The following is a 21,564-nucleotide window of genomic DNA, read 5'->3' as shown; positions in this document are numbered from 1 at the left end:
TTCTTGCAAAAAGGAACCCAGTTCTAGTAAAAATATCCCAATACTTGCCACACAGAGACACAAGTCTTGCCAAAAATACCCATTTTTACCACAAAATAGCAAAATCTTGTCAAAAAATACCCAAATTGTAACCAAAATAACAAAATTTTATCAAATATTTATCTAAAATATATCAAAAATTCGACAATCTTGCCATCATCCGTTTTTCTTTAATTTCTTATCAACAATCTAAGTATTTAGTGACCTTAAAACATCAACTTTTGAGATCATCTTTTGTAAAGACGAATCTTCTCAGGTGATCGATATAGTTTTAATGAGTACAAATTTGTCACGAATTTTTTGCTATTGCACAGTAATTTACAGTAAATCATAGTAATTTAACAATTACGTCCTACTATCTTCTCAATTAAGAACAATTACGTGATCATTTTGTGTAAGAGGGCCACTGACCTCTTTGGAACAAAATTTACTCCAGCTACGTCATATGATTGCTTCAATTAGGGATACCTATGTATTGTATGGGGTCACTGAACTCATGTGAACAAAAAATAATCCTTACTACTTACCATATTATTCCTATTTTATCAAAGCATGCACAGCTCACGTGCTTGAAGTCTTACTCATAGTATTGTAATAATTACGTCACTATTGAGTCATAATGATGTCATTTTGTATTGTAGTGCACAAACAAAAATTCAACTCATTGCGCTTATTTTCCTTCTGTTCAGCAACTTAGCTATAGTTAGACTTTTTCATTCTTTTCGGAGACAATTTTCTTCTCCTTTTCCTACAAACCTAAGTTTTCAGTTATAAACCTTTCAGTGGAGATTCTTCATCTCTAGGACATCTACCTATTTCCCATTCCAGGTAAGTTACCTCTGTTATAGAATACGAAAACAGACCAAAAAAGAAGAATAATGGGCTATTATAATCATCGTACTCATTCGCAAATAGCATATTATTTCTTCAGAGAGAAAGTTTTTTTCAATATCTGTATTTTCAATTTATTTAGGAGTTCAACCGTCGTCACCTAAAAAAGGCTGGAATAATGAATATCAAATCTGTGAAATTGAACGAAAATCAAATCTTAGAGCCCACTTCTTCCCCGATTTCAATGATGATTTAGCAATTATAAAGGAGAGGAAGACGTGCTTCGGCTGGGAAGCTGAACCTCCATTCTCCATTCCGAGGCAGCTTCTGGTCTTCATTATTGCAATCGAGAATTTGCCAGAAGTCTCTGTTCCATACAAACAGACACCTGTAGACTTCTACGAGCACCACATCGAAAACAAAACTTTACAAGTCTCAGACAACATGGAACTGAGCAGATCAGTCCGTGCACAATTTTGTGATTATGAGTTGTCCTATAGACCAATGTATGAAAATCAAATAGGATTTTTTGAGGAGGAGAGTAAATTTTCCCGGTGTGTGTCTGACGAGTATGACCATTTGCAGGAGCAGAAACTTGATCGGGATTATGACGAGTGGGAAAATGGGTCATTGACAGGGAGTATTATCGCAATTATAGAAGAAGAGAAAGCACTTGATCCCAAGTTAGACAACAAAAAATCTGGCCAGGCAGTCCCTTTTGCGTGTTTTTCTACAGACACTGGACAAGATGCAATGAAAGAAGTACAGGGACCATCGAGTGTTGAAAATACTTCAATCAAGTCTGCCAGAACCATCCTTAGTACTGTACTCAATGATTATACAGATTACCAAGATCATATTTTATCTAATGAAGCAAGTGAAAAAATATCTGAGAAAACTTCCCTCAAATCTGAGCAACCAGCGTCTTGTAAACAAAAGACTGTCAAGAGAAGGGCTCCTGCTGTCAATAACCCTGAAAGAGTGGGAAGTGAAAATTTAGATGGTGATGAAAACAAAGACATAATGTGTCCTCCATCGTGCAAATTGAGACGAGCTGCTGAGTTGTATAGTAAATAAACTAACAGGCTGAGGAGTAATTTCTTTGATTGATTATCTGTTTGTATTTCCGGTATAATTTAAGATCCAAAAACTATTATTTCCTGAGGTGACTAATTGACTGTTTAATTTGTAATATTCTCTTTTTTACACTCAGAAAAAGCTGAATTTCATGTATGCTTTTGAATTGATACTTTGATAATATAATTTATTTGAGTTTTACAAATGCATTTTCGCAATTAACTTTTATTTCAAGTTCAATTTTGATTTAAAATTTATGTCAAAAAATGCCTGTTTTTGTAATATCTGTTTTTTTTCTCAAAAATGGCGGTTAACGACGAAAAAGGCTTGTTTTCATTAAGTGTTTTTTTTTCGAAAACGCGGGTTTTTTGGCTTCTGCAATGAATTCCCGGCAGCTGATACTGGATGATGCAAAGCGATTACAGTGATAATTTCGAAGCAAACTCCAGCAGCAATTCTTCCCATCAGAATATTGCAATAAGCGTGCTGCCTTTGATAATAGATTACCTGGTCATTTAAAAGAAGAATTTTTGGCAGGAATTTTTAGAAATAGATACTCATACAAATCTGTAAGTATAGATTTTAACAATTTTTTTTAAAAAAAGTTGAAAACCTTTTGCATAATTTTTTACTGTTTTCAAAAAATATTCTTTTTTTACTAAAATGAAAAATCTTTTTACTAAAATGATTTTTTTTTGAAAATTGTTGTGTTTTACACACTGTTTTTTAACAAAAATATAAATCTTGATGTTTTTTTATTTTTTATTTCTCCTTTTTTTTCTGTTTTTTAATTTTTTTATGTAAAAAAATAAATTTATTTAATTTTTTTTTGAAAAAACAAAATTTTACTAGAATAATTTCTCTTTCAAAAATGCCGTTTTTTACATAAGGTTTTTAACAAAAAATGCAAATTGTGTTGTTTTTTATTTTTTTATTTTTCCTTTTTTTCTGTTTTTGAATTTTTTTATGTAAAATTTTAAATTTTTTTTTTCGAAAAATTTTGTTTTACTAAAAAAATTTCTGTCAAAAATGCAAATTGTGTTGTTTTTTATTTTTTTATTTTTCCTTTTTTTCTGTTTTTGAATTTTTTTATGTAAAATTTTAAATTTTTTTTTTCGAAAAATTTTGTTTTACTAAAAAAATTTCTGTCAAAAATGCCGTTTTTTACATAAGGTTTTAAACAAAAAATGCAACTTGTGTTGTTCTTCATTTTTTATTTTTGCCTTTTTTTCTGTTTTTGAATTTTTTAATGTAAAATTCTAAAATTTTTTATTCGAAAAATTTTGTTTTACTAAAAAAAATTTTTTTCAAAAATGCCGTTTGTTACATAAGGTTTTTAACAAAAAATGCAACTTGTGTTGTTTTTTATTGTTCTACTTTTCCTTTTTTCTGTTTTTGAATTTTTTAATGTAAAATATGAAATTTAATTATTTCCTTTTTGAAAAAACAAGTTTTACTAGAATAATTTTTTTTTCAAAATGTCGTTTTTTACATAAGGTTTTTACAAAAAATGCAACTTGTGTTGTTTTTTGTTTTTCCTTTTTTGTTTTTGAATTTTTTAATGTAAAATTTCAATTTTGAATAATTTTTTTTTTGAAAAAATAAGTTTTACTAGAATAATTTTTCTCTCAAAAATGCCGTTTTTTACATAAGGTTTTTAACAAAAAATGCAACTTGTTATGTTTTTTATTGTTCTACTTTTCCTTTTTTCTGTTTTTGAATTTTTTAATGTAAAATATGAAATTTAATTAATTTCCTTTTTGAAAAAACAAGTTTTACTAGAATAATTTTTTTTTTCAAAATGTCGTTTTTTACATAAGGTTTTTAACAAAAAATGCAACTTGTGTTGTTTTTTGTTTTTCCTTTTTTGTTTTTGAATTTTTTAATGTAAAATTTCAATTTTGAATAATTTTTTTTTGAAAAAACAAGTTTTACTAGAATAATTTTTCTCTCAAAAATGCCGTTTTTTACATAAGGTTTTTAACAAAAAATGCAACTTGTGTTGTTTTTTATTTTTCTGTTTTTCCTTTTTTCTGCTTTCGAATTTTCAATGTAAAATATGAAACTTAATTAATTTCCTTTTTGAAAAAACAAGTTTTACTAGAATAATTTTTTTTTCAAAAATGCCGTTTTTTACATAAGGTTTAAAAAAAAATGCAACTTGTGTTGTTTTTTTATTTTTCTATTTTTCTTTTTTTCTGCTTTCGAATTTTTTTATGTTAAATTTAATTCTTTTTTGAACAAACAAGTTTTACTAGAATAATTTATCTTTCAAAAATGCCGTTTTTTACATAAAGTTTTTACCAAAAAATGCTATTTTTGTTTTTTAATTTTCTATTTTTCAGTTTTTGAATTTTTTATTGAATTATTTTTATTTCTTAAAAAATGTTGTTTTCTAAAACATTTTTTGGCAAAAATGCCGTTTTTTACATTATGTATTTAACAAAAAATGTAAGTTTGATGTTTTTTCTTATTCTATTTTTCAATTTTTCAGCTCTTGATGTTTTTTGCAATTTATTTAGCAAAGCAGAAGATTTTAAAAATCGATGTATTACAATTATTACAAAAATCAATTATTTATAACAATCATTTATTACAAATTAATACATTTATTAATAAAATTTGCGGAAATGTATAACAAATCACGCTTTTGATGACAAGCATATTTGTTTTAATTTTTCCTTTTAAACAATTACATTTTTATTGATATCATGTTCTTCTTGAGAAATTCCGATGTATTCATCGTCTCGTGATAAACATACTTCAGAGTAAACCCCGGGGTACCGTTGTCGCGTGGTGACAATTACTGGCTTCAAGCATCCCTAGCGTGCATCTCTGGATGTTGTTCGGAAATAAAAGATCGTTGATCGCGGCTCTGCCACGAGGCGCGCTCTGCGCGCCCAACGATCTTTTATTTCCGAACAACATCCAGAGATGCACGCTAGGGATGCTTGAAGCCAGTAATTGTCACCATGCGACAACGGTACCCCGGGGTTTACTCTGAAGTATGTTTATCACGAGACGATGAATACATCGGAATTTCTCAAGAAGAACATGATATCAATAAAAATGTAATTGTTTAAAATGAAAAATTAAAGCAAATTTGCTTGTCATCAAAAGCTTGATTTGTTATAGATTTCCGCAAATTTTATTAAGAAGTGTATTAATTTGTAATAAATAATTGTAATAAATAATTGATTTTTGTAATAATTGTAGTACATTGATTTTTACAATTTTCTGCTTTGCTAAAGAAATTGCAAAAAACATCAAGAGCTGAAAAATTGAAAAAAAGAATAAGAAAAAACATCAATATTACATTTTTTGTTGAAAATATTATGCAAAAAACGACATTTGGAAAAAAATTGTTTTACTAAAACAATGTTTTTTCAAAAAAAAATTAAATTAAAAAATTTCCAAAAAGACTTCCAAGACTGAAAAAAGGAAAAACAGAAAAGTAAAAAACAACAAAATTCACATTTTTTGTTAAACACATAATGTAAAAAACGGCATTTTTGAAAAAATAATTATTCTAGTAAAACTTGTTTTTTCAAAAAAAAATTATTTAAAATTAAAATTTTACATTAAAAAATTCAAAAACAAAAAAAGGAAAAACAAAAAACAACAAAATTCACATTTTTTGTTAAATACATAATGTAAAAAACGGCATTTTTGCCAAAAAATGTTTTAGAAAACAACATTTTTTAAGAAAAAAAAATAATTCAATAAAAAATTCAAAAACTGAAAAATAGAAAATTAAAAAACAAAAATAGCATTTTTTGGTAAAAACTTTATGTAAAAAACGGCATTTTTGAAAGATAAATTATTCTAGTAAAACTTGTTTGTTCAAAAAAGAATTAAATTTTACATAAAAAATTCGAAAGCAGAAAAAAAGAAAAAAAGAAAAATAAAAAAACAACACAAGTTGCATTTTTTGTTAAAAACCTTATGTAAAAAACGACATTTTGAAAAAAAAATTATTCTAGTAAAACTTGTTTTTTCAAAAAGGAAATTAATTGAATTTCATATTTTACATTAAAAAATTCAAAAACAGAAAAAAGGAAAAATAGAAAAATAAAAAACAACACAAGTTGCATTTTTTGTTAAAAACCTTATGTAAAAAACGGCATTTTTGAAAGAAATTTTTTTTAGTAAAACAAAATTTTTCGAATAAAAAAATTCAAAAACAGAAAAAAAGGAAAAATAAAAAATGAAGGACAACACAAGTTGCATTTTTTGTTTAAAACCTTATGTAAATAACGGCATTTTTGACAGAAATTTTTTTTAGTAAAACAAAATCTTTCGAAAAAAAAATTTTAAAATTTTACAAAAAAAATTCAAAAACAGAAAAAAGAAAAAATAAAAATATAAAAAACAACACAATTTGCATATTTTGTTAAAAACCTTATGTAAAAAACGGCATTTTTGAAAGAAAAATTATTCTAGTAAAATTTTGTTTTTTGAAAAAGGAAATTAATTGAATTTCATATTTTACATTAAAAAATTCAAAAACAGAAAAAAGGAAAAATAGAAAAATAAAAAACAACACAAGTTGCATTTTTTGTTAAAAACCTTATGTAAAAAACGGCATTTTTGACAGAAATTTTTTTAGTAAAACAAAATTTTTCGAAAAAAAAAATTTAAAATTTTACATAAAAAAATTCAAAAACAGAAAAAAAGGAAAAATAAAAAAATAAAAAACAACACAATTTGCATTTTTTGTTAAAAACCTTATGTAAAAAACGGCATTTTTGAAAGAGAAATTATTCTAGTAAAATTTTGTTTTTTCAAAAAAAAATTAAATAAATTTAATTTTTTACATAAAAAAATTAAAAAACAGAAAAAAAGGAGAAATAAAAAAAAACATTAAGATTTACATTTTTGTTAAAAACAGTGTGTTAAACAAAACAATTTTCAAAAAAAAAATCATTTTAGTAAAAAAGATTTTTCATTTTAGTAAAAAAAGAATATTTTTTCAAAACAGTAAAAAATTATGCAAAAGGTTTTCAACTTTTTTAAAAAAAAATTGTAAATTCTATACTTAAAGATTTGTATGAGTATCTAATTCTAAAAATCCCTGCCAAAAAATCTTCTTTTAAATGACCAGGTAATCTATTATCAAAGGCAGCACGCTTATTGCAATATTCTGATGGGAAGAATTGCTGCTGGAGTTTGCTTCGAAATTATCACTGTGATCGCTTTGCATCATCCAGTATCAGCTGCCGGGAGTTCATTGCAGAAGCCAAAAAACCCGCATTTTTGAAAAAAAAAGTTGTATGAAAATAAGCCTTTTTCGTCGTTAACCGCCATTTTTGAGAAAAAAAACAGATATTACCAAAACAGGCATTTTTTGACATAAATTTTAATTCAAAATTGAACTTGAAATAAAAGTTAGTTTCGAAAATGCATTTGTAAATAAATTATATTATCAAATTATCAATTCAAAAGCATACATGAAAATCAGCTTTTTCTGAGTGTAAAAAAAGAAAATATTACAAATTAAACAGTCAATTAGTCACCTCAGGAAATAATAGTTTTTGGATCTTAAATTATACCGGAAATACAAACAGATAATCAGTCAGAGAAATTACTTCTCAGCCTGTTAGTTTAGTTACTATACAACTCAGCAGCTCGTCTCAATTTGCACGATGGAGGACACATGTTGTCTTTGTTTTCATCACCATCTAAAATTTCATTTCCCACTCTTTCAGGGTTATTGACAGCAGGAGCCCTTCTCTTGACAGTCTTTTGTGTACAAGACGCTGGTTGCTCAGATTTGAGGGAAGTTTTCTCAGATATTTTTTCACTTGCTTCATTAGATAAAATATGATCTTGGTAATCTGTATAATCATTGAGTACAGTACTAAGGATGGTTCTGGCAGACTTGATTGAAGTATTTTCAACACTCGATGCTCCCTGTACTTCTTTCATTGCATCTTGTCCAGTGTCTGTAGAAAAACACGCAACAGGGACTGCCTGGTCAGATTTTTTGTTGTCTAACTTGGGATCAAGTGCGTTCTCTTCTTCTATAATTGCGATAATACTCCCTGTCAATGACCCATTTTCCCACTCGTCATAATCCCGATCAAGTTTCTGCTCCTGCAAATGGTCATACTCGTCAGACACACACCGGAAAAATTTAAGTTCCCTCTCCTCCTCAAAAAATCCTAATTGATTTTCATACATTGGTCTATAGGACAACTCATAATCACAAAATTGTGCACGGACTGATCTGCTCAGTTCCATGCTGTCTGAGACTTGTAAAGTTTTGTTTTCGATGTGGTGCTCGTAGAAGTCTACAGGTGTCTGTTTGTATGGAACAGAGACTTCTGGCAAATTCTCGATTGCAATAATGAAGACCAGAAGCTGCCTCGGAATGGAAAATGGAGGTTCAGCTACCCATTCCTCTCCTTTATAATTGCTACATCATCGGGGAAGAAGTGGGCTTTAAGTGAAATCGGGGAAGAAGTGGGCTTTAAGGTTTTCGTTCAATTTCACAGATTTGATATTCATTCTTCCAGCCTTTTTTAGGCGACGAAGGTTGAACTCCTAAATAAATTGAAAATACAGATATTGAAAAAAACTTTCTCTCTGAAGAAATAATATGCTATTTGCGAATGAGTACGATGATTATAATAGCCCATTATTCTTCTTTTTTGGTCTGTTTTCGTATTCTATAACAGAGGTGACTTAACTGGAATGGGAAATAGGAAGATGTCCTAGAGTTGAAGAATCTCCACTGAAAGGTTTATAACTGAAAACTTAGGTTTGTAGGAAAAGGAGATGAAAATTGTCTCCGAAAAAAATGAAAAAGTCTAACTATAGCTAAGTTGTTGAACAGAACGAAAAAGAGCGCAAGGAGTTGAATTTTTGTTTGTGCACTACAATAAAAAATGACATCATTATGACGCAATAGTGACGTAATTATTACAATAATATGAGTAAGACTTCAAGCACTTGAGCTGTGCATGCTTTGATAAAATAGGAATAATATCGTAAGTAGTAAGGATTATTTTATGTTCACATGAGTTCAGTGACCCCATACAATACATAGGTATCCCTAATTGAAGCAATCATATGACGTAGCTGGAGTAAATTTTGTTCCAAAGAGGTCAGTGACCCTCTTACCCAAAATGATCACGTAATTGTTCTTAATTGAGAAGATAGTAGGACGTAATTGTTAAATTACTATGATTGAACTTTTAACGATTAATTCTGTACAATAGCAAAAAATTCGTGACAAATTTGTACTCATTAAACCTATATCGATCACCTGAGAAGATTCGTCTTTACAAAAGATGATCTCAAAAGTTGATGTTTTAAGGTCACTAAATACCTGGATTGTTGATAAGAAATTAAAGAAAAACGGATGATGGCAAGATTGTCTAATTTTTGATATATTTTAGATAAATATTTGATAAAATTTTGTTATTTTGGTTACAATTTGGGTATTTTTTGACAAGATTTTGCTATTTTGTGGTAAAAATGGGTATTTTTGGCAAGACTTGTGTCTCTGTGTGGCAAGTATTGGGATATTTTTTACTAGAACTGGGTTCCTTTTTGCAGGAATTAGGTATTTTTGGCAAAAATTTTGTAGATTTTGGTAATAAATGGGTATTTTTGCTATGAATTGTGTAATTCATGACAAGAAACAGATATTCTCGGGCTAGAATTTTTTTTTTTTTGACAACAGTTCGATATTTTTTGGTAACATTTGGGTGTTTTTGAGAATAATTGGATATTTTGAGCCACGAATTTGAAATTTTTTGGTCAGAATTGGGCATTTTTTGGCCAGAATTGGGCATATTTTGGCCAGAATTGGGTATTTTTTGGGATGAATTGGGTATTTTTGCCAAGAACTGGGTATTTTTTGGCCAGAATTAGGTACTTTTGGAAGAATTGGGTAGTTTTTGGCCAGAGTTGGGTATTTTTCGGGAAGAATTGGGTATTTTTTGATAAGAATTGGGTATTTTTTGGTCAGAATTGAGTATTTTTTTGGGAAAAATTGGGTATTTTTTGCCAGGAATCGGGTATTTTTTGCAAAAAATTGGGTATTTTTTGGAAGAATTGGGTATTTTTTGGTCAGAATTGGGTATTTTTTTTAGGAAAATTGGGTATTTTTTGGCCAGAAATGGGTATTTTTTGCCAAAAATTTATTGGTCAGAATTGGGTATTTTTTTGGGAAAATTGGGTATTTTTTGGCCAGAATTGGTTATTTTTTGGGAAGAATTGGGTATTTTTTGCCAAGAATTGGGTATTTTTGGCCAAGAATTGGGTATTTTTTGGCCAGAATTGGTTATTTTTTGGGAAGAATCGGTTATTTTTTGGGAAGAATTGGGTGTTTTTTGGTCAGAATTGGGTATTTTTTTGGGAAAATTGGGTAATTTTTGGCCAGAATTGGTTATTTTTTGGGAAGAATCGGGTATTTTTTGGGAAGAATTGGGCATTTTTTGCCAAGAATTGGGTATTTTTCGGTCAGAATTTGGTATTTTTTGGGAAAAATTGGGTATTTTTTGCAAGGAATTGGGTATTTTTGCCAAAAATTGTGTATTTTTTGGAAGAATTGGGTATTTTTTGGTCAGAATTGGGTATTTTTTTGGGAAAATTGGGTATTTTTTGGCCAGAATTGGGTATTTTTCGGGAAGAATTGGGTATTTTTGGGAAGAATTGGGTATTTTTTGCCAAGAATTGGGTATTTTTTGGCCAGAATTGGATATTTTTAGGTCAGAATTCGGTATTTTTTGGTCAGAATTGGGTATTTTTTGGGAAAAAATGGGTATTTTTTGCAAGGAATTGGGTATTTTTGCCAAAAATTGGGTATTTTTTGGAAGAATTGGGTATTTTTTGGTCAGAATTGGGTATTTTTTTGGTAAAAATTGGGTCTTTTTTGGCCAGAATTGGGTATTTTTTACCAATAATTGGTTATTTTTCGGCAAAGAATGCTAAAGCTGTCAAAATTTACGTTTATCAGCACAAAATCGTGTAAATTCTAGTGAATTACAATGAAAAAATGATAAAATAGTTTTCTCCTTATGTAAATGACTGAAAGAAAGTTATAGTTGTGATAACTATGCGCGAATGAATAAAATGAGAAAATGCTTAAAAGTAAAAGTTCCGCAGATATATTTTATTAAGTAGATAAGATTAGCTGAAGTGCATTGGAGCGGATGCATTTCCCTGGGGTAATTAAGATAATTACCCCGGGGTAATTACGATAAGATGACAGGTCTATTGTTCTCACTCTCTTTTTTAGGTACTTCTTTGGAAAATTGATGAAAGTAGGCTATAGGTAATCCTTATACATAGGTACGTCCTTTTACCCCCCCCCCAGGTCTGCTTACATATAACTACTTACCATTTTTATATTGTAAGACTCGCTTTTTCCCGCTTTTTCACCCCTATTCATTTAACCCCGATTTATTCACCCCTGTATCATTTAACCCCTCTATCTATTAACCCCTTTATCATTTCACCCCGATTCTGTTCTTTCTATAAAATAGGGATTATTAAATTAGCAATATAATCATTTGGCCATGCCTCGCGGGCCATCGCCATGCCTCAGCGGCCCGTGGAACTTGATATGAAACTATCACAACCGAACGTGGAATTAATTTATCCACTTAATTATGACAAAACATGCCTTTAATGTCGACTGCTAATTGGCGGGATGAAATGATAGAGGGGTTAAATGATAGGGGGTTAAATGATATAGGGGTGAAAAGAAGTAGAACCGACTCACTGACCAGTGGGACTTCTGACATGAGACCCGAAATCGAATATGGAATCAAATTATTTGGTCTGCTCAAGTATGATACACCGTTCTTCTAATACTAGCTGCTTATTTGTCATCGGTTTATTTAACCTAAAATTCAAAGACAATAAATTGGGTATTTTGGCATTGGGTAAATTGTAATTTAATCAAGTAGTCAATTGAATAAGTAGTCTAACAGACACGCACTTATCTCATCCCCCCTTCTGATGTCAGTTGAGTGACCCAAGTTGTAGACCTTGTTTTGAGTTCCACATAGACTGTCATTTGAGATGCTCTGAGTAAAGTCCCAGGCGGAGTTGCGCACGTAGAAGTAGTCCAGGTGGGCTGTCAACTCACAACCATCTGCTCTCGATGATCGCATCAAGGTTGGGAAATCTGCCATGAACAATTATTTTGTTTAAAAGAAAAATTTCCTAGACCCATCAATTATAGTATCAAGAACTAGGTAAAACATGATGCTCAAATAAACCCAGTATATATAAGTTAAGCATTAAGTTTGAAAAGTAATTTGAAGACAAAACCCCAATGATATCTTTGATTTTGATATCAGATGGAGTTTCCCTCCCATTCGTAATGCACAAAATTTTGCAGTCGTTGATTAAAATTAAGTAATAAATGTCAATTAATCAAACCCTACAATTTGCATTAATGTAATTTTGTATTATGATTTTGCACAGGTTCCTAAAAAAGAATACCAATTAAAAGTTATTCTCCAAAATTGCCCTCTAAAAATTTAGTTTCTTTTTCGTTTGGTCTTTTTTATACGAACATTAGAGTCCTGGTGGGAAAAAATTAATGAGTACAAATTGTAAAACAATGTAAGATATTGTCCCTAGAAATTTAAACATAAAAAGACTAACGTCGGATGAATTGGTGACGAAGGACAGGCTGGGGCACTTTATTTTAGTAATGCAGCTTACAGATTTTTATGGGTGCAAAAACTTTTAGGAGGTCATAGAAATTTGAACCCGACACCTTCAAGATAGAAGTCAGCCATCTTAACAAACTTAACCACTAAGAACGGCTTCGAGAACCGACTGCTATCAAAAGCTTTTTAAATAGCAAAAATATTTTTGGGAGTTAGAGCAATTGAAATCACTTGAAAGAAGAAGTAAAGCGAGAATATATATATATATATATATATATATATATATATATATATATAAACCTTTTACATGTATTAAGGTACGTTTTGAGGACTGTGGATTTAGAGAAGCAAAATGGACCATTTGGTCTTCTTCATTTGGTAGGGACGCTGGCTCGCACATTGCGAAATGACGATACTCGAACAAAATTGGCGCCAAAAATACTGGAATTTTGGTCTGTCTGCAACTTCGCGATGAACTGATATTGCCAAAAGAAAACATACTCAATGAAATTGCGGTTGATTTTTTGATAAATCAATTTGTCGAGAAGGAACGGTTTCGTTTTGCCCAAAAAATTATGCGCTCTTCTGGAAACTTATAATGCTTAGTTGGATGCAATTTTTAATAATCAGCATGAGGAATGAAAAAGCTTCGTTGGATTGTCTTATAACTTTCGTAACTCAATATTTTGTAATGAAAATGACTGAGCGATAAACTCGAGGCTAATGGGACAAAAATTGTTAAATTTAAACATCCTCAATTCCAAAGGCTTCTAATGGGTAGAATTCAACATATCTAGTTTTTTTGGTTTTTTCTTTTTAAATTGAGTTGCTCTGTTTTAAAGAGGCTCATCTCTGCTACGTGTCTACTTCTTCAAAAGGAAAAATAAATATTAGCAAAAAGAAAGTGTGCACCGCAATGTATGGCAAGACTTTTTCTGCTCGCTTTGACTTCAACTATAAAGCTCTACCCGTGCAGTCATATCAATAGTGATGTGGTGTGATGCAGTATGGTGTGAAAATGCCTATGGTGTGATGTAGTATGATGTTAATATGCCTATTGTGTGGTATAATATGATGTGAACATGCTTGTCTTCTGATGCACAACCAACAGGTTAAAACAGGTTAAAGACAGTTTATTTTAGGCTGACAATCAGAGCTGAAACAGGTTTAAAACAGAATGGTTTTAGACTGACAAGAGTTATACATTAATTTTAATTAGACTGATAATTGTATGATATTACTTATGAACAGATCAAAATCAGGATAAAATCAGAAATACAATTTTACATGAAAAAGACACTGATCAGAGTAGATTGTGTCATGAACAGAATCTGTACAAGTATAAAAAGTCTATATACAGTCTCTGGATTTACAATGGTTAAGTACTGCAATGATCTGGGTGGTCTACTCGAGCACCTTCTAGACTTTCTGACCAGTCCATGAGTCGAGGTTAAGTTTAGAGTAGACAAACGGTTGTACATTAAAAGAAGGCACCCCTTGTTTCCTTCCTGCAAAAAGTAGGTAACAAAAAGTGTTTCTCACCGATGGCGGCGTACACTGGAGTCATTTCAAATACCCCTACTGCTCCTGGCTGCAATGTCACTTCGAAACCACTTATGTAGCTGCCTGGAGTTGAGTTGGTTGGCGATCCAATTGTTCTAGCTCCTACTGTACTACAGTTACCCCCTGCACTCTTTGGTCCTAGGCAGTCTCCGATGCTAACGTTGTTGATATCCCTAAAAACAGGAATTCAACTACCCGGGCTAAAGTACCAGAGCTGAATATGAGCAAAACATGTAAGCACAGCGGTGAAATTGTTCTAGATAAGCGGTTGAGGTATTGGAAAGAGAAACGAACCGCTTTTGGTCCATCGTATTTCGTTTAAAATTGGGCATTTTATTTAGTGTTGATCTTACATTATTAAGCGCTTATTTAATGGTGACCGTACATGAGTTAACCGCTTCAGGAGTGCAGTTAATAATCTGCTTAACAATGATACATGGTACAGAATTAGATGCAGCGTGCATCGTTGAGGTTTGAGGTCGCGAGAGCTGCGTTAACTTAAGATTTTTCTTAAATTTTTGCGGCTCGAGCGTTGAAATCACGTGAATAGTACCTGATCGCGAATGATGACCTGTTTTCGTATTTTTTTTCAACAGGGTCAAGAGCACTGTATAAACAAATCGTGCGCTCAAGTTAAAGGAAAGATAATGAAATTTGAAAACCAAAAAAACTCTAGATCTGAAAAACTAGGGGAGCCATTTTCTTAGGTTACTCAAGTAGCAGCTAAAAATGTTTTGTTCCAGCGAAAACAGAAAGATCATTTGGTAATATCTTTAATAAAAATCATATATTGTTTTCTGGCGCTATTCTCAGAACAAATGATCATTTTTGCATCTTAAAATTTTAAATTTCTCTCCATTGTTTTCCCCAACTGATTTTAGATAACTTTATTGTGGCAAACCGATCGATAGGAAAGCCTTTAATCCCAGTCTTTGAGTAGTGGTTACTGTTAGATTTTTAATAGGAACACAAAGAAGAAGCTCTTGAAGAAAGTGAACTCTTTTTTTCCCAGATATCGAGAAACAAAAATGTAATCTTGGATTAAAAAATCCTGTAACGTTTTGTTTGATTTTCGAATCCCTTTTCTGCTTTTTTTTTGCGTGGTAGATTTAATATCTGTGCTTAAGGAAACATTCCGTTTTGTTTTACTAGTTTAACATATATGCAAAATTTCTCTGCACTTGCAGCAAATGAACATTTTTACACTTTTGCATCTTACAATTTTTGAATTTCTGCCCATTTTTTCTCCAACTGATTTTAGATAATTAAATTTTTCAGAGTGTGGATATTTGTTGAAACACTGTGAATGTTATATTGAGTTTTAATTTTTATATTATTCTTACGGTCTTGCTCTAATTGGGATTACCAATACAGTTTTCATTCTCTGGTTTACCAAATCGTCACGGGCAGATACGTCCGATGCGTGTATCTCGTGTTCGTTTTTACTATGTTAATACATTGAAAATGGAACAGTATTGCGGAAAAAAAGCTACTTTAGCAGAAACAGGCAAAATGGAAGTGAAAATAGCAACCCGTGTTTGCAAAAGTGTCCAAATCCTAGCCGCGAAATACAAGTACAAACTTTAAAACCGATTTTCCGCACGGCTTGTATCACGCATCTGCTCCATTTATGTATCGATTTTTCGCACGCAATGTAGCTAGAGTCTGCATATAACCTTCAATTAAGCCTAACTTAATTACTATTTATCTAATTAAGTCTAACTTATTACTACTAGTAGTACTTTATTACTACTTTATTACTAATTATAATACTTTATACTAATTATTACTACTTATTAGTACCACTTAATACTACTTTTTGAAATCGGCTGGCCAGTACCACATTGATATACAATGCCTTTTGATGTGCGAAGAATTTTTTGGGCAAAAAATTAGTCTTTGTGGTAGCATGAATTTAAAGCACTTTAAAGCTTTGAAAGCTTCAATAAAATCTTTCCTAAAGTGCTTTTTGCATGCTCAAATTGCGCGCGAATAATGGATACCTAAATTGAGCGGAAACGTGCTACAAGACTTGTAGCCTACTTTTCGTTCCGAATGTTCTTTTACTTCGCAAAATTGGCGGAACCCCCTTTTGCGAAAAGTAAGTTACAAAGGATGTCTCCTAATTTCGTTTATTGTATGTATCTAATTTTCGAGCAATTTTTCCTAAGGCGGAAATTTTGGGGTATACCTCTGCGTCGTAATGTGACATTTATCCCAAGCATCTGATTCATCAAATATGTTTTTTTTTATAGCAGTGTCATTTGCTTAAAAAGTGATACTTGATTCCAGCTGACTAGCTTTCAGATCATTGAGAAAGTTATCCGTAGGGTTCCAATGTTAACCCACGAAGAACTCCCTCCATGTCTTCTGCTGATTGTGATTTAGTTCTCTCGGCGCAAAATAGTTTGTAGTCCTTCAATCAAAGAAACCAATGAGGTAAAAACAATTTACCTTAGTCCTCAATTTTGACAAATTTGCTAAAGTGTTTTAGTTTTCTTTTATTAAACAGTACTGATAGACGGAGTATTGATAAATTTTCTAAAAAAGCAGCGTTAATCACATAGGATTCGATATAGTACTCCTCTTTGGTCTCCCTATGATATTAGGCACAAAGTATTAATTTGTTGGTTAGAAAATATGGACTAAAACTGTTGAATTTTGAGAAAACTGTCATTTTGTATAAGGCATTTGTTACCATCTGACAAATTATTGGCTAAAATTTATTGGCACACTCAGGATCAAAAATGCTTATTTTTTTGTGTTATTGCTGAGACCCCTATTTAACTGAGAGAAAATTTGAGATGACTCCTTGCACTTCATTAACTTTTATTTCGTTAAATTGAAAATGGCATCAGAAAATTTTAGTCTCCTTTACTGTTTTTTTTATTGTCAAATCAAATATTGTCAGCCCAATATAGATATAGCAATTCTCGTTGTTCACTTTTGAATGGTGTGTTCAAGAAAAAAATTTAGGACAATTTTGCAGTTTACACCGATTCCAATGTTGTTTCTGGAGTGTCTTAACTTGAAAACTTTGTTTAATAACAAAAAATCTTTCCAGCATTTTACATTTTTTTCATTTATTTTCAGCAGTTAACTTTTCGAGTTTGTTTGTCTGAATCCTACCATCAAAAATGAGAAAAAAGAAAAAAAATCGTACGTACAATTTTATCCTCAAGTTGACTTTAAAATGTAAGTAGAAAAAAGGCGCTGAAATTGATCTAGGATTTTCTAATTTCCCAGTGATGAAGTGTTTGTTACTTTTGGTGACATAGTTTTTCCCTCATTACCTGTTATTTTCAGCAAGTTTTTTTCCAAAAAGTTGCAAACGATATCATATGGCTCCGCTGCTAATACCAAGCCTTCTATTTCTATGTACTTTTCAATTTTAGAGATGCTTTTAGGGGCATGTGTAAGTAATTTTTGTAACTAGTTGGCCTGCAGATAGATTAAACTTTAAATTATTTCAATAAATTTGCCTGCATGAACTTAATTCAAGCCTCTTTCTTTGTTTATTCTGATCATTGTCAATTATTCTGATTATTCTGATCATTGTCAATTTTCCCGGAACACATTTCAGGCTCCTATTTATATCATTTCAACCAGAGAAAGAGTTGTTCCTCCAGATATTGAGAACGATAATAGATCTGAGCATGGTAAAAAGAATCATCAGCAAACGAAATTTAAATAGCGAATTTTTGCGGACCAATTATAGAAAAATGTAATTGAAAATAGGGTTAAAGTCCGCTTCAAAGAAAACCAGATTATAATTTTGCTCTTCAGAGAATTTTGCCGACAAGTTCGAATGTAGCTATATCGCTAAAGGATAACCTAGAAAATAATATGCATTCAATACGAACCAAAATCGAAACTATTATCTTGCAAAAAATCTTTGAAGAGATTTGTCAGGAAAACGTCTTCTTGCAAGATCTCGCCAAACAATCGTGAGTAGAAACATCTTGCAAGTTATTTGTTCACGTTCGGTGATCGAGAGACTAAGTAAGATATGCTAACGTGCTAATTGCATTTTTGTTCTTTGACGGTTTCGCCATTTTTTGCGTAGAGTCAGATTAAAATTTCAGGAAAATGATTTTTTTTCTAGATTAGAAAAGAAGCGTTCTCGAATACAACTATTTGTGATATTTAAGTACAATGCCTCTGGCCTTTTATTGAGGCATGACGTCAGATCTGGAAGCTCTTCAAAAGATCAAGCTACAGTGCAAGCAGTTTTTAAATAAATAAGATTAAGTGTGTATTTTACCCATCTAATCTGCAGTTTTCACCTGCTTTTTCTACCAACTTATAATGATCACAATACACAGATAGATTTTTCTAGTTTTGCTAAAACAGATTGTTTGATATATTGTATCAATCCACAAAGGAACTAACAAAACTTCATATTGAGAAAATTTTTGAAAAATAATTTTCACCTACTAAGTCACGCAAGAAACCTAAAACTGATAGCTGATAGCGTGTCTCAAATTTCACTTTATAGGACATCTTTTTTTTCAAAGTAAGTTTTTCTTCTTGATATATGGCTTCGAAGCAGAATTGCGTTTATAGCTGTCAAGATCTAGCCGTTTGCAGAGTACAAAGTCTAGTTTTTTGCAGGTTTCTAAAAAGGTAACCTCCATCTCCATTGTCGTACACAATCAATAATGTGTACTCAATTTGCGATCCAAATCACTGTCAGATTTTCGGTTGAAATATCTTGCGCTGCAAGTGCACTTAACAAATTTTTGTAACTGAATTTGCTTAGCAAATTGCCTATTTTCCAGTTATCTATATTACTTGATAAGTAATTAATATTGTCAAATAGTAAATTAAGTTGGGCAACTGATCACAATATGCAAAATGCGAAGAATGAAAATTAACTGAAAATGGATCTGTAATAGTCACAACACCCAAGAACAATAAATTTCCCGATGCGTGAAAGAGTGCAACAGATAAAGTAAGAGAAAGAGGTCAAAAATGAGTACATCGTATAGGAAGTTTACAGCACTAGATTTGACAGACTATGCACAACAACTCCCGTTTTTGACAAAATTGAAAATTGCACAATTGAAACTTTTTTAAATAACTATATTGATAATATAGTAATGTTCCGGTCATATAATTATCAAGAATATATTTATTGGTTAGGATAGCTAGTGATGACTAATAATATAACAAATTTAAAACTTTTAAAGTTTTATTGAAAATCTTCCTCGTCGATAAATAAACCGTCAATCGGACTATGATGTGCAGATCATATGCGGGGATCGGTTGGCGACACTTCTCCGATGACTGGCGAGGGATACGGATTAAAAATTGATTCGACCTGAGCTGGAGTATCTGCTATTGTTTGTAAAACTGAAGGTTGTACTGTTTCAACATCATACACACTTCTTTTTTGTCGTGGCTGCATCAGATTGTTCGGACAGGAATTGATCAAATGGCCAGACAAATTGTCATTATCGAGGCCAAAACATTTTGGGGTTTTTTTGTGTTCTCTTTGACGTTTTCGGCAAAAACTGCTGAAGGACCTCTTTAGGTGCTGAAGTGTATGGCAGTTGTAATTCTTGGGTTTTGATCGTATTTGGTGCTGCAATTAATGGCTGTGAAGTTGTGTGTTGGGGCACTGGTCTGATGGAGGTTTTAGCAGACGCGATTTGCGGAGCAAGAGTTGGTACATTTTCCGTATTTATATTGAGTGGTCTGATCTTTAGACATTCTTACTCGCATTGCGCGAGCAAGTTTCGATCAATTCGATAAAACGCCAATTTCAGTGTCGCGTTTACGATGTTTCATCTTACGATCGTATTTTTTTTGTGTGCTCAGGATTTTAGCTTTAATAGAATTGTCCAGAATACGTTGTTCACGTCTATGGAGGTATTCAGTCAGCTTAGTCATTTGTTCGTCTCGCGTTTTGAACATCGCGATATTGCTGTTGCGAACTCTTACGTCTGACTCTCCCGGCTTTCGGACGGATGATTGAATTATACTGGTCAGTTTTGTGAACCACGGAACCGGAGCTTACATCTCGTAGGGGCCATCAAGGTTCTTCTTTGACCGCTTGTTAGGGTGACGGTTTTGGGCATTGTTTATGAGCACTGCTGATTCCGCGTGTAGCAGTTCATTTGGGTTTAGAGTTCTTTGTCTGAATAGTGATTCAAAATTTTTTCATTACTTGAATGAGAATATTTAGGTATTGAACTGATATTGCTAAGCGGAGCGTTAGCCGGACAACCAAGGTGAGATTCGAAAGGCGAATACCCAGTAGTTTTAAATTTACATATGCGATGCTGGTACAGTACTGTTTTAAGTGCTGCTTTAATGGTGAACGAAATTCGTTCTTTATGTGCCTTTTTTATACAGGCTAGAGGTTGTTTTAGGGTATCATGAATTCATTAATTCTTTCTACTAAACTGATTGCCTGTTGATCAATTGATGAAGTTTTTTCTTGATTACCTATGAGACAACGATTATGGTCGATTCTCAAAGATCGTGCAACTCCGTGAAATTGTATATAATTGTCTAAAAATTTTATTACAATTGAGGCCTTTGCATTTTCAAAAATTTCGGCGGACGGTTACTTAGAAAATCTAACAATACATGTCAAAATGTCAAAATTTCATGAACTTTTTCATTGTTAATAGAGCCTACAAAGTCTATTTGATTTTTTGTTTATGAACTATACATGGTTTTTGGGTTTGATACTGCTATTCGTTTTTTCAGAGGACACTGGATTTTGATGCTGTTGATCATTCTACCTTCAACTGAGTTTAGAGGTTGGGAAACTGATATGCCAAATGCAACAAACAAGTCTCTACCAGTGAGTGGTTTGAGGCCATCACTATCTAAAACGAATTCAGCATTTTCGATTTGCCAATCCTTACTTTCTACTGGCATCTGCATTATGCCAATGACGGGTACGGGCTCAATCGCGAATATTTGGAGTTCTGTAGAGGGTGCCATTGTCAGCCATCGCGCAAGGGAGGAGTTATTGATAATTTCAGTAGCAAATGATTCGTTTAAGATGCTGCATACACTCCCAGAGTTAATGAGAAGGCCCAATTTTGTATTTCAAATCTGTAGGGTCGTGTTTTTTGGTTCAGTCTGCCAAGTATTACTCGCAATGATGGCCACCATGTTGTCATCCGAACTATCATATTCTGATTCACAAACTGAGTAATTTGTGTTTTGAATAGTGTTAACAGAATTATCAGTTGTAGTTTCGTCAATGGAGATCACATTGGGACAGAGAGTTTTTGTCGATGTAGTTTTTGGTTTACGAAACACACGAGAAAAGTGGTTTTGAAGAGCGCAATTGTTACATGTTTTTCTTTTAGCAATACATCTGTCTTTATGATTCGCTCACTAAGTGAGGCCACAATTTCCACAACGTTGTAGCGCAAACTCGACAGGTTGAGAT

At 31.8% G+C, this 21,564-nt stretch overlaps 1 protein-coding gene across 1 annotated transcript in view; it reads right to left on the bottom strand.

Moving 5' to 3' along the window:
- Positions 1–21,564, bottom strand: part of LOC142337904 (uncharacterized) — a 433,158-nt gene that overhangs the window by 167,039 nt on the left and 244,555 nt on the right. Inside the window, exons 15-16 of the mRNA XM_075387540.1 lie at positions 14,127–14,320; positions 11,903–12,091 (exon numbers count right to left, since the gene is read on the bottom strand). Of these exons, the coding sequence (XP_075243655.1) occupies positions 11,903–12,091; positions 14,127–14,320 (383 nt within the window). The remainder of the gene's footprint in view (positions 1–11,902; positions 12,092–14,126; positions 14,321–21,564) is intronic.

This window comes from Convolutriloba macropyga, chromosome 1 (assembly GCF_964194025.1).
Source record: "Convolutriloba macropyga chromosome 1, txConMacr16.3, whole genome shotgun sequence".
Lineage (NCBI taxonomy): Eukaryota > Metazoa > Xenacoelomorpha > Acoela > Convolutidae > Convolutriloba > Convolutriloba macropyga.
Note: the sequence above shows the minus strand (reverse complement) of the source record. Positions and strands in the feature narration are given on the sequence as shown.